At 44.6% G+C, this 17925-nt stretch overlaps 1 protein-coding gene across 1 annotated transcript; it reads right to left on the bottom strand.

Annotated features, from left to right (window-relative positions):
• Nucleotides 1-12301: 12301 nt before the first annotated feature.
• Nucleotides 12302-16482, bottom strand: RPL22L1 (ribosomal protein L22 like 1). The gene is made up of 4 exons (XM_044434631.1): nucleotides 16442-16482; nucleotides 14899-14991; nucleotides 13998-14119; nucleotides 12302-12628 (listed from the first exon to the last, which is right to left on the bottom strand). Exons 1-4 carry the CDS (start codon nucleotides 16448-16450, stop codon nucleotides 12484-12486), a joined length of 369 nt encoding a protein of 122 aa, XP_044290566.1. The 5' UTR covers nucleotides 16451-16482; the 3' UTR covers nucleotides 12302-12483.
• Between the last annotated feature and the right edge of the window lie 1443 nt (nucleotides 16483-17925).

Raw genomic sequence — 17925 nt, 5'->3', positions numbered from 1 at the left:
AACAAGTCCCTGAAAAGGCTGCGCTTCCAAAATTACTAAAATATTTCCTGTGTATAAACGCTCAGAGCTGCTGATGTTTCTCCTTTTTCCTCCAGTATATTCCATCAGGTTGAACTTCCCTGACCTGGTAAGCTCCAGTTGTATTGGACTAGGGTGGCAGGCGGCAGGCACCCAGTTCAGGAAGGCTACGTTATTTAACCCAGATACTGCTAGTCCCCTCCTGACAATGTCCTTGTCAATTTCATCCTCCACTTCAGTGCTTGCCTTGTTAGTGAACAGCTCTTCAAAGGCTGCTTCATTTACAGCAGGCAGCTGTCAGCATGAAAGAGATTGTGCGGAACGGTGGGGGGGGGGGGGGGTTGCTCTGGCCAGTCAGCTCCCTAGCCATTCCTGGCAACCCATAATAAAACCACCCAGCTGCGTTCAGATGACCCAGCAAGCCCCCATGAGTATAAACAACCCTAAAACAAGCCTTGGGTTCTCAGGGTGGCTTTTTCATGAAAACCATGTTGGGTTCACATCACATGGCAACCCACCGTGAATGCTTATTGTGGGAGAAATAGGCCATTGTGTTGTGAGAAGTGGGTCATTGTCTAAAGCTTGTTTGTTTGTTTGTTTGTTTGTTTGTTTCAAGCATTTGGATTTCACTCAGTAATCCTGTGAGTTTGGACAACCTCTCCAAGTGGTTTAAACAAACAGCAACACAACGAAAATGTATAAAATCAGAGAAAACCATCAAAGGAAAACCCAAAGCACTAAATGTCTAGCCAAATGAAAAAGTAAAATCAAAAAGATAACTGATTCATGGGAAGCTTGTTCCAAAGTTAGGGAAGCTTGGGAAGCTTGTTCCATGACCAAGAAAGGCTCAATCCAGCTTCCCATCTGTGTCATCTCAGTAAGCAGAGGAACCCACAAAAGATTTTTCAAGGGGAGTTTTGATACCTGGACAGGTGTGGGTGGGAGAGAATCCTTGAGAGGTCCTACTTATTACTTTATTTATGTCCTAGACTACCAACTGTGAGAGTCACAAGATGCTGAAAGCAAGAAACCAAACTTCCCTTGGGGAGTAAAGCTCCTTCTAACTCAGCACCCCTTTCTACTGGTTACAGGAAATACCAAAGTACAACACACCTTTCCTCTTGATGTTTGTCTTTAAACTTCCCACAGTTACCATCACATATCATTTTCTCCCCCAATCCCAGAACATAATTACTGAGGTTATTTTGAAACAGAGATGCTAAAGGAAAAGACGGTCCTTGCAGGGACGGGCTGTTCTTTTCAGGGCAAAGCTCTCATTAGAACCTTTGATGTGGAATAGATTTTGTTTACAGATCCAGTTTTGGCATTTCCAAGGTCTTTATTATTGAGTTTTCACTGTCAGATGTCCTTTGCTCTGATATATAAGGCGACTGGTACCATCCAGAAAGACTCGTATGGATCTAGCATGACATTTTGCTGAAAAAGATGAATGGTACAATGCGGTACTTTAAGTGGAGGATGGGGGAGGAGGAAGAGGTACAAACAGTCCATTGGTAGATATCCAGAGCCAGCTTCAAAAGCGCTCATGATTGGGCCGCTGCCAAAGGCCTGCTGAAAAGACTCGCGCCAAGTTGCTAATCCTCTTGACCAGCTTGTTCACCCACCTCTGACTTGGCCAGACGACAGTGGGGGTGAGGAGAGAAGCTGGTGGGGCAGCCTATTCGCCCACTGGTTGTCTGCCTGTCAAACAAGCAAACGATAGCAGTGGTGAAGGCAGCAGCAGCTGGGGATGATGGGGGTGAGAAGGTAGGCTTCAAGAGGAAGGGGACCCTCTGGGGTTGTCCTGCGGAAGGGCATCCTGCCTACATAGGACCACTGGGTGTGTTTAAATGACACATATAACCCATTCCTATAGTATTCTTATGTGTCTTGCTTGGATATCATAAAGATGTGAGTATGTGGAACTGAAGGACAGCTTCTAACTGCTGCTAAATTCATTATTGCTGGTAAATGGAGAAGAGTTATTCTTATTCCGATCGAAGAATGAATTGATAGAATATGATATAGTGCTTCAGTGGTAACCTTAACGGACTTTGTTCATCCTTGTGACGGTAGAGAAAAATCGAAAAATTGAAAAATGTTGAATGCTATTTATTATTTATATGTAGCAAAACTTAAATCCGGACAATGATGAATTTAGAGTTTAGTGCAAATGTTTGAGGAAAATAAGTGGATGTTGGAAAAATTAGGATTCATGTGTTTGGTGCTTGCTACTTGTGTGCAGGTTTTACCTGTAATTGTGTTTTTATATCATTTATGAAAAGCTTTATTTGTCTTGCTTGGACTCCAAAAAGCCCTACAATCTCTCAAGAGGCCATAGGCTTGTGCTCTTAGCAATCTTGATTTGTTATCTATGTTCTTATTACTGCCTTTTTAGTTAAGTTTATTTTGAAATAAAACAAAATGCAATGATAAAACAAAGCCAAACATGTTCGTGCCCCCAAAATTTGCAGCACAAAGGAACAGTCAGAACAGACAGACCAATTACAAGATTCCCTTCTGGCTTCAGCATTTGCTTTGGGTTCTAGTTTTCAGCCCAACCCAAGCACTCCCTACTGCTGTACCTTTATTTTGCAGAGCTAACTGCAAGAAACTTAATTGTATGCATTATGTTGTCAATGGCAAACAGTTGTAGAAAGAATAAACACTGTTTCCCCGCTTGCTCCAGTCTCACGCTGGCAAGGAGGAACTTGAACTAATGTAAGCTGTACTAATTTCACTAATCAAGCATGACTCATTTAATAAGCTGTGTTAATATTCCAAAACCAACTCCAAGGTGTGTTGGTGGCTTTCACGGGTGAAGAAGGAACGGGATTGCATCAAAGCTTTGTTGCTAGCATTCTCCAAAGAAGAAAGTGTTTCTTGACCCCCTGTCCCAAAAGCAAACCTTGATTCTCATCTGGTTTCAATTCCATTGTTTGTGCACCTTGGAATTAGTTTTGGATTCCTGGCTTCTTCTCTTTGCTCTGTATAGACCAGCCATTTCTGAGAACCTGCTGATCCAAATGTTATCTTTGGCACCTGGAGATTTCCAAGTTCAGGCAGCCCAGCAAGAATGCTAAGGAAGTGAATGTAATTTTGGAGAAAGCCACAGGCTGATTTTTGCACATAGCTGGTAGGGCCAACTCTTCCATGTGGGGGGAGATCCTGGGGCACAGTGCACTCTGCCCCCAGGAGAACTACATGCTTCACCATGTGCTTCATGTGCTTCACCATGTGCACCAGGAAGCCATGCTGGCTGCTCTCGTCCGCCTCATGATTAAGTGTCCAGAAAGGTCTGCCTTGCCACTCAGAAGAGAGAGCAGCCAGTGTGGTTCTCCTGGTAGCATGACCCAACTCCTCACTGTAAAGGAACTTTCCTTAGAGTGAGCCCTCCATGGGGAGGTGGCTCTGGAGATGGTTTGTGCTGCCATGACACAGACAGTCTCCAGCCTGCCTCCCCACCAATGACTCACTCTAAGAAAGGTCCCCTTCAAGCAAGGCACCAAGGGAGGAAAGAGGCCTGTTGCTGCCATCAGGAGGAGGAGAGAAGGAGCCCTCTGGGGAACGTACAAGGACAGAAGGAAAATGAGGAAGAGAGGCCATTGCAGGCAGAGCAGAGAGGCCAGGAACGAGGTGACAAGGGACAAGCAGGGCAACCTTCCCTCCACCACTTATCATCATTGTTGGAGAGGGGACAGGAGAGAGAGGAGGGCATGCAACAGTCGCTCTCTCTATCCCTGGCATCGCCATGGCTGGGGAGGAGCTCAGTGACCAGCCACTGGGGGTGGGGCTGGAGGGAAGACAGGAGGAGTTGGAGGAGGGCAGGTGTCAGGAAGCTGTCATTGGAGAGGGGCAACTAGGCATCTCCAGGAGAGAGAGAGAGAGAGAGAGAGAGAGAGAGAGAGAGAGAGAGAGAGAGGAGAAAAATGCAGCAACTTCCCACCTCAGGCAGTGGGCAGTCTTACTCCAGCCCTGGTGATAGGCCAGATCAAGCCACCACGGCCACCACCTTCTGAAAAGCCAGTTCACAAGCCAAATACTCTTTCCCTCCTTAACATGGAGAGCAAACTGGGACGAGGGAAGATGAAAGGCTGCCATAAAACTGAAATCTAAATTACACTCTCATTTTTTTCACTCTTCATCGCTGTGAGAGCTTAAGCTGTTTAATGCAACAGCTTGCTGGTAATAGAGACTTGGACCTCTGCATCTTGAGACTGCACAGAGATTGCTTCTGTCCCTGGCAGCTTAATGCCTGCAGCTGCTTGAAGGTCTTGCATTCTCAGAGCACAAGACAGACCAAAGGGCATTTATCAAGTCAACATTGCTGTGAGCTGTCAAACCACTGGGAATCTTATGAGACTCAAACCAGGCAGAGCCTGGCACCTAAAAGATTGCTCCTGAAAGATCAGGGGTTGAAGCTTAAGAAAATGCTCTGAAGCCAAAGCAAAAGTAGCCCATCTATTTTGAATCTGGGCTTTCACCCTAGGTTCTTACTCCATCCATTGAAGAATGAGGGACCAAGATGCCAAGAAAGAGGTTAACACCCTGAAGCATCAGGTCTGTCCCCGAGATCTAGCAAGCCTAACCCTTTCGGTAAAGGAGCAACTTGCTTCTACGATGCAGTGTCTGGCTTGTCTACCCTGGAAAGAGAAGAACCTGCACTGTGTTTCCTGCAGAAGGAAGCTTCTACCTGAGGAGCATCACCAACAACTCTACTAGCTCTTGCAAATGAAATCATTTAGACATACACCAACAGCGCATCATGTAAGGCCAGGGAGATACACCAGGGGATAACAATATGGTCTTCATACACCAGCTGTATTCAACACATCGTGGTCCTTCTTTTCTTCGTAAGGTGTAGCTTAGACAACTACAGAGACATACAAGACTATTCACCAGCCAAGTAAAGACACTGCTCCACCTACTGGAAAAAAAATCAGCACCTTTGCTCTTCTATGCTGTAAACTAGCTGGGAGATGGTTAGTGTCCCTCAGGGCTGGCTTGCCACTCTGAGTGGAGCGCTTTCTCTGTCCACAAGTCCTGACAGAGGCATCCAGTGTAGGAACCATGAGCAGCAGCAGCTGGAAATTACTCTCCAATCTTCCTGGTGAAGGTACTTGGAATGTGGAGGATCCAAATCAGAGAGAGATCTAAAAATAACATTTAAAAATTTGATGCTGCTTTTCATTGAAAAGCCAAAAATATGTATTATTATGCAGCTCCTCAGCCAAAACATGTCTTGGGTGGGTTTCTAAGAGTTTTGCGTGGAGGTGGCATTCATCTGCGCACTGCTTCTGCCATTATAGGACACCCATCATGCTCTGGAACACACCTTCCCTCCTGGAATTCCCTTCTGTGTCTTCTCCATCTATGGTCATTGGGCCAAGAAAAACCCTGAGGGAGAAGGCAGAGCTCACATCACAGTCTTCTGAGTGAGTGCTGCTTAGAAGTCAAAGAGATTCTGACAAGGGGAGGGCAAACCAAGGAACACCACAAAGAACCGTGGGAATTGCCACAGAACGCACTTGCTTATGGAAGTTCCAGTTTTCTTTGAATTCTATCAAAATGCAGGTGTTGGCTTTGATGCTTGACGTTTTAAATTATTATGATTATGTTATTAATAATATAATAATTATAATTAATTATAATTGCTTCACAATCCACCTGGGGATGCTGATATTTGGTTTAACCATGTCAAAAGCTGACGTATACATCGTGGCCATGGAAAAGCCAGCTTTCCAAAAATTCCACTCCATTATCAGCAGGAGCACAGGAAGATGACTCAGGAAACAATTAAAGCTTCCTTTAAAATATCAGTTTGGGAACATTCAGGTCAACAAAGGGGAAAACATTTGCAGTTTTGCAGTGAGCTCTATCAGCGCAAGCAGCGACAGCTACACTGTGGGCCTCTTGTTTTCAGAGCTTTTGAGTTACGATAAACTCTGTTACACGTGGGCTAAACAAATGTTGCCTGACTGCAACCTATGAAACAAAGACTGCATTGTCCAATCTGTTACAGGGGTGTGATACTTAATCAGAGTATTTGTATTGTGTTGGCTTGCTTTCAAGCACACATTATTGCGGAAAATCAAAAGGGTTTGTATGGAGGGGGAAGTTTAAAAGAATACCCAGCATTTCTTAATATTTATTTTTCTTAACAGGGCATGCACATGTACAACAAACCTGCCCATTTTACTCACTAGCAGCATGGTTTGCCTGCTCTTCCCGCTTTTTTTCTGATGGGCATCCTTTGCGAGACAGAAGACAAAAATCTTACAAACCTAGCAACCTTAAGTGTATTTACATGAAAGTAAATCCAACTTGGGAGATCTGAGTTTGAGTCCCCGCTCATCCATGAAACTCACTGGGTGACTTTAGCCTAGTCATTGACTCTCAGCCAGACCTACTTCACAGGGTTGTTGTGAGGATGAAAGGAAGCTTGTGAAGAGGCTTACATAAGCCACCCTAGATTCCTTACAAGAGGGAAAAAACCGGATATAAATATAAGATAATAACATCAACACACAATCTTACACGGCTCTTTCAGTAAATTCTGCTCTGTTTTCTGCCCATTTCTGCTGCACACCCTGGAAAGCAAACTCTCTCCCAAGCTCCTTTACTTTGTAATCCTATGTATGGCTGTTCAGGAGCCAAACTGCATGTTAAATGCAAAGTCCCCTTTACATTCAGAAGGGCTTATTATCAGGGTGGGTATAACATTGCAGCCTAAAATTTCTAGGAAACAAAATTCTGCTGCTAGTCTGATACAGCCTAAATCAAAGTTTCATCTTCCCTTCCAGATGTGCGCACACCCATCCTGCTTGCTGCTCTGCGCGATTTCCAGAAATACCTTCTTGCCTTCCAAAAAACGAAACCATCAGCCAAATTGGCACCAGTCCCTGCTATATGCAAAAGGTCTCATTGCTCAGTCTCACCTGTCTAATATCTGCTGTTCTACCTATTGATAGAGTTATCCTCCATACACTGAAAAATGGCTCCTTTTAAAGCTGACTAAGATCACTTTCAACTCTTAACATCATTACCTCTATGGCTTTTTAGCTGATATAAACCTTTGCAAATGTTAATAAGAGAGCCACTGTGGAGCCATGGATCCAACTAGGTGACTTCTGGCTGGTCACAGACTCTCAGCCCAATATGCCTTACAGGGCTGTTGTTGTGAGGATAGAATTAAGAGGAGAAGAACTGTGTGAGCCACCTTGAGTTCCTAGAAAGGAAAAAAAAGCAGGATATAAGTATAATAAATAAATAAATAATCTTCATCTAGTTTTAAGATGAGGCCAAAAATTCCCTCCCTGTTTTGTCACATCGCAGCTGGTCTTATTATAAGGTAAGAGGTCTTTCATTAAAGGTATAACAGGTATTGCCCGACTGTCTTTTCTTATGTGATGTGACGCACGTCTGTTCTTACATTCAAACTCTCTTGCTCTCTCTCTCTCTCTCTGCTGAAGTTGTGTTCAGCATATCCTAAGCCAAAGTCTTTTTTAAGGGGTAAAAACAAACCAGGAGGGATAGAAATGCGTTTGCTTGCCTGGGTTTTTAAATCACACACATCATGTCAGACACGGAGGCCCCGCTGAAGCCTGCTTTCCGCACTGTTTGCCAGATGAGTGGCACCAGTGAAGGCAGAGTGGTGTGACAGAGCCGACTAGTGGTGACAACCTTTTATGTTTTGTGAAGCTGACTTTTCAAACTGCGAACACCCAGAGAAACATACATTTTTAGCCTGAGGATATTGGAAGAGGAAACATTCCCTAACAGGGCATCTCTGCTGATAACTTTGAGCATTCAGTCAGAAGCCATATATGCAAACATGCGAGTAGATCACCATTCAGGATCGAGAACTCAGGCACATGCATGCACAGGGAGGTACGACACTGAATATTAAGGATCGAAAGGGGAGCAGGTCCTGCATACACCAATGTGGATGTTTTGGGTCTGATGCATCTTTGATCAGGCTCCACAGCAATTTTGGGCATTGTAGCATATGCTGTAAAGGCAGGATAGCTCCACTAACTGTACTCTGCTTATCTATTTGGAGGGCAATTGTAAGGCTGCTTAAATGCTTGTCAAGGATAGGCTGAAGTCCTAGTTCCATCCTCAGAAATGTGTTTCAAAGACAGGGCTGGGATCCTGACCATGGAGCACCCTCCTCCTCCTCCTCCTCCTCCTCCTCCTCCTCCTCACAAGAAAGGGTAGAAGATGCAGGCATCCAAAATTGGTCATCCATGTTTTTTTGCCTCTGCACTCCTCCTATGCACAGTTGGATGCCTAAAATCCTCCAAATTCAGGCAGCCACCTTAGATGGTGTCCTCACAGTATTTTTACCCCACTCTTAGCTCTCAGAGCAGCTTGCAAAAATTAATGAGATAATGCCTGCCTTCAGTCTGAAATGCATGATGCAACAAGAAAAAGGAGGGAGGAAGATTAAAGCAAGTTCAGGTCCCAGTTCTTAGTTGCAAAGTCTGTGTAGGTGTTCCTCTTTACAGCAAAGGATGAAGCAAACTCACTGCAGCTATTTGTACTTTGGTTGATATAGGAGGCTAGGTTGTTCTTCCCCTTGCCATGATGTTACGGTGGAAGGCAAGGAGGTGCAGCTTCCCAGTAGCACCTGGGTCTCTGGTCCATGAAGAAATTAGCATCCCATGCTCGGCTCCAAACTCAGGGATGGAGCACTTCCTCAGCTTCCCAGTGGTGGTGCTTCTAGGGAAGACTGTGCCAGGGAACCCCAGCAACCTTGCCTCCCACCTAGAAATGGTGCTTGGACCTTCCAGACAGTGCATTCAGGTTCAGGGGTTGCTTTCCTTCCTCACTTAGAAACATGCTCTGCTTCTTGGCCTTTGGGTGGGCGGCAGGCGGGAGGAGGAAAACTCCATCGAGCCTAGAGAAACCCACACTGTCTGCCGCTTCCTTGAACAATGTGATTTAGAGCTCCCCCCTGTGGCTATGTGTGGCAGCCGATGCTTTGCCAGCAGTCACACACATCTGTCCACTAGGACAGCTGGTAAGTTACTGGAGCCCACACCTTGAAACGGCTATCACAGAATTGGAACTGGTGCAGAAATGGGCAACCCAAATGATCAAGGGGCTGGAGCTGAAAGGTTCCAACAGCTGGGATCATTCAGTTTGGAAAAGAGGAGAATGAAAGGAAACATGTACAGCAATTACATACGGTTTAGAGAAAGTAATACTAGATCCCAGAGTCCTCCCATGAAGCTGATAAAAGTACATCTTCACACAATACATACAAAAATTTCCTACCACATAATAGGACATTTGCTACCACAAAATATAGTACCAGCCACCAATATGAATGTCTTTTTTAAGAATTTAGAAAAAATAATTGAGAATAAGGCTACCTACTAGAGTGTGCATCGTGTTTCATATCAGAGGCAGTTTGCCCACCCATCCCTGTTGCTGAGCAGTGTGGGTAGAAGGCTGGGGCAGCTGGGTGGCCACTGCGAACAGAAGGCTGGACTAGATGAAATCGCCATCTGAGCCCTCGCATACTGCTGATCTTAGTGCCACTGAGCAAAACGGCTACTCAACGCCTTGGCACCACTACACAAGACAGAATCACGTGCAACAAACCCTTTTTCCTGCACTGTCTAGTTCAGGGATGGAGAATACCAGAGTCCAAAGCAGGTGGGTCACCCCTTGATCCCCTCTTTTTCCTCTCTCCCTCTCACACTCACACCTTTGAACTGAGCACAGGAAAAGGGATTCTGAAATTTGGCTGATGCAACACAAGGGCAATACACAAGTCATGAGCGACAATTTGTCCACCACTGACCTAGTTGTTGAAAATATTATCAGTTCTATTTTAAGGGCTGGCATACTGGGCTGATGGGTACCTGCCCTTTCGAAGACGTACCTTTATTGCTTGTTAGAACAGAAGGTGTAAGATCTAACCCGAAGCATCCTAAAGCTGCTAGTTTAATTAGCATTCTGAGAAGCCATCAAATCGTGCCTTGTTTTTGTCACTGTGTCCTCTGTGCACACAAACCATTGAACAGTAAATGAGGGACAACATGCCTGTCTGCTGCCAGATAAGTTGGGCCCAGCTGAAGCTAGAAGCAGATTATCATCCACAGAAAGCAGGTAGTATATTATAGCAGTTAAGCATCTCCAATCATGACCCCATAAAGCTGCAATTCCGTCGTTCCTGAGAGGTATCCAAGCAGGCCTAGGATTTATTGCATGCTTCTGGGAGTATAGAGCTTGGGGTGAGGAGATGACGACAGCCATGCCAGTGGGCACCGAGACGGAGTGGAAGGACACAGAGGGCACTGGGAGTGTGCAGGGCATTATGAGAGGTGGGGCAGTGGAGGAGAGATGGGAGGAGGGGATCATTCACTTAACTGATCCTGCCAGTGGTGCACAGATCTTGTTTGCTAGAGCACAGGGTCAGGGAAAGGAAGTAAGTGGGAGACTTCTAAATTAAGTAACTGAGGAACCATGGGCATGGGGTTGACCCCCACCTTCTGCAAAGTATCCAGGATTTGGGCAAGTTGTCTTTTGGCCTCATCGATTTCCTTTTGACATTTGGAGATAAAAGCTGTAGGGTCAACCCCACCTCCACCTTAGTCATGTAACTTGCCCCTTGCAGCTTCTAATTTGCTTTTCTATGAAATGAAGATTCTTTAGTCAGTCAGTCACTGTTGCAGCTATTGGGTGCCGGATCTATGGCACTTTCCCAGAATTCCACATGCATAACCAGTACAAAAATTCGTCTGATATCATCTGGATACCAGAAGACTAGAGACACTATTGGACATGTAATTATGCCTCAGCACTTGTTACACTTCTACAATTTTCTCCCACAATTAGTACCTCCCAATTCTGTTGCACAAGCAGGAACCAAGGAGATTTAGCACTTCCTGGAAGAACAATCCATATTGAGGAAGAGGCACGTCAGCATAGCTCCCTTATGTGTAAGCTCCACTGACCTTCCTCCTTCCAGGAATTAATGCGATCACTCATTTCAGGTTGCTAAGTCACCATTGCATGAATCACCATCCTCTAGTCAGGTATCATGGCTGTTCAGAAGCTGTTTTGGGCCAACAGCCTGCCCCCTCCCAAACCGAAAACATGGCAGACAGGCTAGCTTGATGGGGCGATTTTTTGGCTATGAAACCCTATCATGAAGATACTCGGCTCTTCACAGCAGGCAGGCAGAAAGCTTTATTTCAACAAAGCTTATTCATGTTACTACAGTTTTATTTTGCTACAGCCTTTCACAGTCCTCAAGACTATTGCTTGGCTTTTTTATTTAAGTATTTTATATGAAGGGGTGTTATTAGTGAGGGCTGTTTTTGTTTTTAAATCAATACGAGAATGTCAAGGCACATAATGCTTAAAGTCTTGCAAAATCAAAGCAGGATCCAGGTCTGGGAGATGCTTGTAAGCCATCTGGAGTTATTTTTATTTATTTATTTAGGGGACTTCTATGCCGCCCCATTCGCTGAAGCCTCGGGGTGGCTCACAAACCATAAATAGAATTCAATAAAACAATATAAATTAAGTCCCCCTGGCCAAAAAATAAAATGAATAAATATTAATTAAAATAACATTTGAATAAAAAGGTCTTCGCCTGGCACCGAAAAATAACGACGGCGCCAGGCAGACCTCTCTGGGAAGTGCATTCCATAGATTGGGCGCCAGAGAAAGCCCTCCTCCGAGTACTTACCCTCCTAATTTCCTTCACAGAGGGTTCCCGGAGAAGGGCCTCTCCCGCTGATCTCAAAGGGCGGGCGGGCATATATGGAGTATGCCAAGTAAACAACCTAAACCACGAGTTTGCAAAGAATCGCCATTTGCAAGAGTGAAATGGCAGCAAAAATAACTGCAACACTAGCAATTAAGTACTTTCTGGGACTAGGGAGAGGAAAAAATTAACCTGTCAAACAGAGAATCACAGAAAACTCTTGCATTAACAGAGATATAGAACTGGAAGTTTAATTTGCTTCCAATGAACAGCCTAAGCCAGGCACTCTTTAAATACACACATCAGTCTTACTAGCAGATTTCACCATTTAGCTTTTCTTTTACCACTACAATGAAATCCTGAAACAGAGCCATACTTAAACATTAAGAAAGGTGGACAGTTAAACTGTCTTTGAGGACTGGTGTGTCACATATATTACTGGAATGCATAAATTGAGCATGAATATATTACTGTGGAACGATTTTGCATAAAAGTAACCTGAAACACACACACACACTCTCCAACTCCATTTCACAAGAGAATTACATCTTACAGTACATCAGGATAGCTTTTTAATGCAAATTTTGAAGTGCATCACATCTTGGCTGCCCACATAGATCTAAAAGTCAGTGTACAACTTGTAAAATTTGGTAATAAGTTAAACAGTCTCATAAATAGATGGCTTCTTTGCACACTCTGCTTGTCAAGTTAAGTAACGATCTTCATGAAAGCTCATTTTATTCTTCTGTTTCAGACTCTTCGTCTTCATGGCTGATCTGGAAATACCGCAGTTCGTAGGTCTCCTTGTCTGAGGCAACCACACGCAGCCAGTCACGGAGATTGTTCTTTTTGAGGTACTTTTTTGTGAGATACTTAAGGTACCTTTAACACACAAAGGAAGTGATTTAAGGGTGTAATATCCTCTAAGCCATTCACAAAGATAAAAGACAGACATTCTCAGAAGATGCTAGCATCTATTGAGTTGCTGACCCATCCTGGCCTAGTCTAGCCGTGCACATAAACTGTGAGCCAAAGCCCCCATACGTCTGATGGCCACTTTCATCTCAGCCCCTATCAGCTATACGGGAATAAACAGGCCTTACTGAATTGCTGTAAGGATCACCAAGAATGCTACAGAACTTTTTCAAATATGAATGTTATTGCTACATCAGATAGAATGATGCATAGTGTTGTTCTTAACATTAATATAACATTACATTTATAATGTCAATGCAAACCACAAAGAACCCAAGACAACTCACATGGTTTTCCTCCTCTCCATTTTATCCTCACAACAACCCTGTAAAGTTATATGGGCTAAGAGTCCGTGACTGGCCCAAAGGCACCCAGGGAGCTTTGTGGCTGATGGGGACTGAATCCCAATCTAATACTCTAGCTGAAAGTTAGTCCACAGATTGTCAGAATGTCTTAAGAAGGCTCTCCAAAACTCCAACCCTAAGCAAATATAGTTGGCAAGTCAGACCAATTAAGTTTCTTTCAAATAATTCAAACTGCTAGCTACAGGTAAATTGCCTCAGTTTACTACCATGTAACAGCACTACCCCCTCTTTTGTTCTCTAGGAGTCTAATTCCATTTCGGAAGGTAACTGGCAATAGCCTGTGGATGCCAATTGAGAGGGACACATTTATCAAACCTTCAGACACAACACACCTTAAGGGCAATGCAGATCAACAGCAGTAAATCCAGGTATTTCAGGTAAACAGATTAAGTAGCTACAGTCACATAGGTCTGTTTTCAGCAGGGGCTTTGTCTACTGGAGGGGTGGGCGATGTGTAGCCAGCTTTCATCAGCCTTGCTAGGATGGCTGGTGGTCATCTAACATATGAAGGGCCACAGAGGTTGCCCAATCCCAGTTCAAGCAGTGCAAGTTGGGGTACCTAATCTTTTTCTGCTCTTCCATTCTGGGCATTCACATTCGGTTCCAAAGCATTTCCCACCCAACCCACAAGAGTAGTTTTTCAGAGAGGACAAGGAGTTAAAATGGATAAGAAGTTATGAACTGGGGGGAAAACGGGTGTCCTGACTTACACAAACAGGAGCCTTTTACACTAAGGCAGCCTCCCCTAGCAACATGGAAGTTGTAGTCCAAAACATCTGGAGGGGCCCTGGTTTAATAAGGCAGCAAAACTGCTAATCCATTTAAGTATATTTCAGTGTACTGTTCCCCACTCTGAGCCTTCAGGATCAGGCTAAAAACAGAGGAAAAGATGCAGTATAAAACACACCCACCTTTTTGAGAACTGCCGTTCAGATGTCACTGTGATCTTGTTCTTAAAGCGTTCAATGTGAACTACATTTCCCAGGTTTCCTGTTTTTCCATTGACTTTAACTTTTTCCTTCAGAAACTGTTCCTAATCCAACAAAAAACAGAAGTGCAACACTAGGGAATGGTGCCCTAGGCATGGAACTAGGGAAGGAACCCTAGCCAAACAATCAGTGTTATTACAGTCACAGAATGTAATTAAATCATGCAAGAAGCAAGAACATGAAATATAGCCAAATAATACAGAAACAATGTTCCTATCAATAAAGTTCAACCCATGGAACAGACCTGATGTGATCTTTAAATTACATCAAAAATAATTTGAAATTATATCCTTGCATATTTGTGTAACTAAGTGTCAGTAACCCAGGACAAGAAATTATTCAATCCAGGTCTGTAACTTGTCAGTCTCCTAGTTCAACACTGAGAACTGCAGGTAGGCAGAAGCAGATGATTCATGGATGGGGCCGGATTTAGAGTGGTATTATCACATCATGTTTATAACCCATCTTTCTTCCTTATAAAGAACCCAACACAGAGCATTCGCTTGCTCTCCATTTTATCCTCACAATAATCCTATGAAGTAGTCAGTGATTAGCCCAAAATCACCAAGTGATCTTTCGTGGCTGAGTGGAGCCTAGTACCTGGATCTCCTGAGCCTTAGTCCAATACTTTAATCACTACACACTCGCTCTTGACACACTGGTCAGATTATGGACTCTTATCCCATAGGATGGCTTCACTGATGTCCAACTATTTTATTACAGTTAATGAAAAATGTGCCCCCGCTTTCTTTCCATAATAATTCTCAAGAATTAGATTGGGTTTAAAACAGCATCATAAAATGTGAACAGCAAAACAACTTACAAAGTTTGCTGAATCAAATATCCCATCTTCTACAGGATGGGTAAGATCGAGGTTATACTTGAAACTTGATTTCTTCAGTTTCATATCTTTTCGCTAAAAGAAAACAAAACACACCCCTGAAGTTAATGCTTATGACTTTAGTTCAGTATTGTCCTGACTCACATCCATGAATTGTTAGGGCTGTGTTAATTTATTGTGGGAGGGGGGTTAAGGCTTTGGATGGTTGGTATTCCTTCTCGAATGGCTCAACAAGACATTCCTGGGTTGTTTGCTAATCTGGAAGGTGGCATGCTCATTCCTACATGCCCATAATACACGGGTTAAACAAACCATGCGCTGTTATGCGCAAACCAGGTCAGTATGTCTAAAGCCTAAATATCTAACAAGATGTTTCTTAAACTCTAGGTTGGAGACCACCAGTGGGGCTTGTCCCAGTTTTAGGTGGACCAATGTCTGTAGAAATCCCTTAGCCATACAGACCAAAAGACAACCCTAGTGCAAAGCAGCTGTGGTTGTTTCAATGAGGGTGGTTTTAACGATAAGGCAGATCATTCTACACCACAAATGCTGGAGCAATCTGGATGTGAGCAAGAAAAGTCATGTTTATCTTGGCAGAGCTCCTGCATCTTTTATCAGCACCACAGCCAGTAGAACTGCCAGGCATAAACAGCTTTTCTCATCACTGCATGAACATGCTGGAAAAAGTGCTCTGCTGACAAAGCCTCTGCCTGACCCTATGATAGAACTGTGAGTTAGCAGTGGGCCAGTCTTCAAAAAAGGAAAGGGATGCAGTGCATGGTCAAAGTGCTGCTTGCACTTATTCATAATGATACATGTCATTTTCTCTAGGGAACTTGAAGGCAAATCCATGTTTTCCCATAGTAAATAAAGACTCCCTCTAAATAGACCTATTTGAGGCTCAAGCATTTGGACCACATTCCCCATCCTTTTCCCTTTCTGAAGATCTCAAGCAGCTGCACTGGGCAATGCCTTTACATTCCAGTAAATAGACCTGTGAGTGAATGTGAATTTGCCACCCTGAGTCTCTTGGTTATCTTTTTTACAGGCCTATTTATTGGACCTCAATAGTACCTATACGGCAGAAGCCTTATTTCTTAATACACCTCTGAGGAAAATGCAGCTTTGCATGCCAAGTTGTTATAAAACATTACACCTGTTATGAAATAAATAGTATTTGGGCCACTCCCCTCTCCTTTCCCCGTTTCCCCTCAGAAAGAACTCAAATAAGGGACCAGGGGAAACCATGGCGCTTATTTCCGGCTACGTGTGCGCAGGATCGCAACTCCAGCCTCACACAACACGCTTGCGAGGTAGGAAAAACTAGAGGCGGCCCCTCCCCGCTCCAATCGGACCCCGAGTTCTAGGCCGCGTCGCTTTAAAGCGCTCCAGAGTCACCAGCCTCACGGCCAGCACAAGGCGACGGAAACAAGCGAGCAAAGAGAGTGATCGGCCGGGGCGACCACCTCTCCGCGCACGAGCAGCGCGTTGCCCCCAGCGGCTGCCGACCAGCAAGGCAACTCACCGGCCCCATGACGGAGAAGCCTCTCAAAAGGAGGACGCACGCTCGCCGCCCAGCTTTTATAGCCACCCGCCTCTGACGCAATGGCGCACGACGTAGGACGCACCGGCGAGGGAAGTCAGCATAGAGAGACGAAAAAGTAGAAGGGACTGGAGCGCTCCAAATTTCCGGTACTGTTTTGGAAGGCTTCCAGTTTAAGACCCGGGTAGAACCTTTCTGCCCTGGAGGCGCTCGCGGGCATAATTGCAAACGGAGGCGATGCGAGGGGCGAGCCAACTGGAGGAGCGCTGACCGTAGTGTTGCTTTACCGTCTCCAGTGCAATCTGAGCTGAGTGAAACAGAACTCTTCCATGCTCTCTCTAACCCGGCTCTTACGTCTGAGGGGGCTTAAAAATAGGTTTAGAGACGCAATTCTAGGAGTGTTTAAGGCCTCGCAACAAAAATAAAAAAGTCCTACAACGCCGTTTGTTGAGAGTTGTAGGCCGTTTTTATCTGTCTAAACATGCCTGGCAGTGCGTCTTTATATATTTAATAGTCAACGGAGCGCAGGGCTTTTATCGTGATTTGGATTGGGGTAGTCTGGGGGCAATTTAAAAAGGCAGAACCTTTGCAGGCACCTGAGGAGGTTGTGAAGGAGGGACGTAGAGCCTTCCATCTGTTCAGTGACGGGCTACATTGTAGGGCTGTCGTCAACCACGCTCGACCGTTGTTCACTTCCACCTACCGCATGATGAGCGATAAGGAGGTCATTAGAAGCCTATTTATTTAAAATCAAATCTTTAAAAATGCACATGAAATTGGACCAAAATTCGAAGGAACATGCTGCTAGCCTTTACTTGCCGACGGGCAGCAGCCTGCCTAGTAGATTGCAGTCCAGTAAGATTTCCTAGTCAGTTTGTTTCGAAAAAAAACCTAACGTTTCCGTATCTCCCTGGCTAGATCCTGAAACTGCCATAGCCTTTCCCAAACTGGAGCCTCCCAGCTGTTGTCTACGATTATTATCCACACCATTTCTACGTCTCCCAATAGCTACAGCTAATAGCGTCCACCAGCCATGAATACAGCTGGCTAGTTGGCTGCAAGCTTCGATACAGGCAACTGTATTTTTGCTATGGACTCTCCGTATCTTATGTTTCATAACGTATCTTATGTATCTCTATGTTTCAGACAGCGGTTCTTCTGCCCACGTGGCCAAAATTCAATGGGTTTCTGCGAAAAACTTCCTGTTCTGATAGATCTTAGGTTTCCCCACGTGCCGAGACAAGGAAGATGAAAGAAATCTGTGCAAAAACAGCACAACAGGCTGGGGTGCAAGCGCTTCAGCGTAAGACAACCTGGCCTTGGCAGATCTTTTGGATTAGAACCCCCATCAGTCCCAGCCGGCATGGCTAATAGCAAGGGATTTTTGTCATCTGCTATGCTCCCTGAAATTACAAGAGAGGGTTGTAGTTCAGAACAGCTGGAGGGCACCCAAGTTGCCTGCTGAA

The sequence above is a fragment of the Varanus komodoensis genome, unplaced genomic scaffold, assembly GCF_004798865.1.
Source record: "Varanus komodoensis strain SLA01 unplaced genomic scaffold, ASM479886v1 scaffold28, whole genome shotgun sequence".
Classification (NCBI taxonomy): Eukaryota; Metazoa; Chordata; class Lepidosauria; order Squamata; family Varanidae; genus Varanus; species Varanus komodoensis.
The sequence above is the reverse complement of the archived record's forward strand: the minus strand, read 5'-3'. Positions and strand labels throughout refer to the sequence as shown.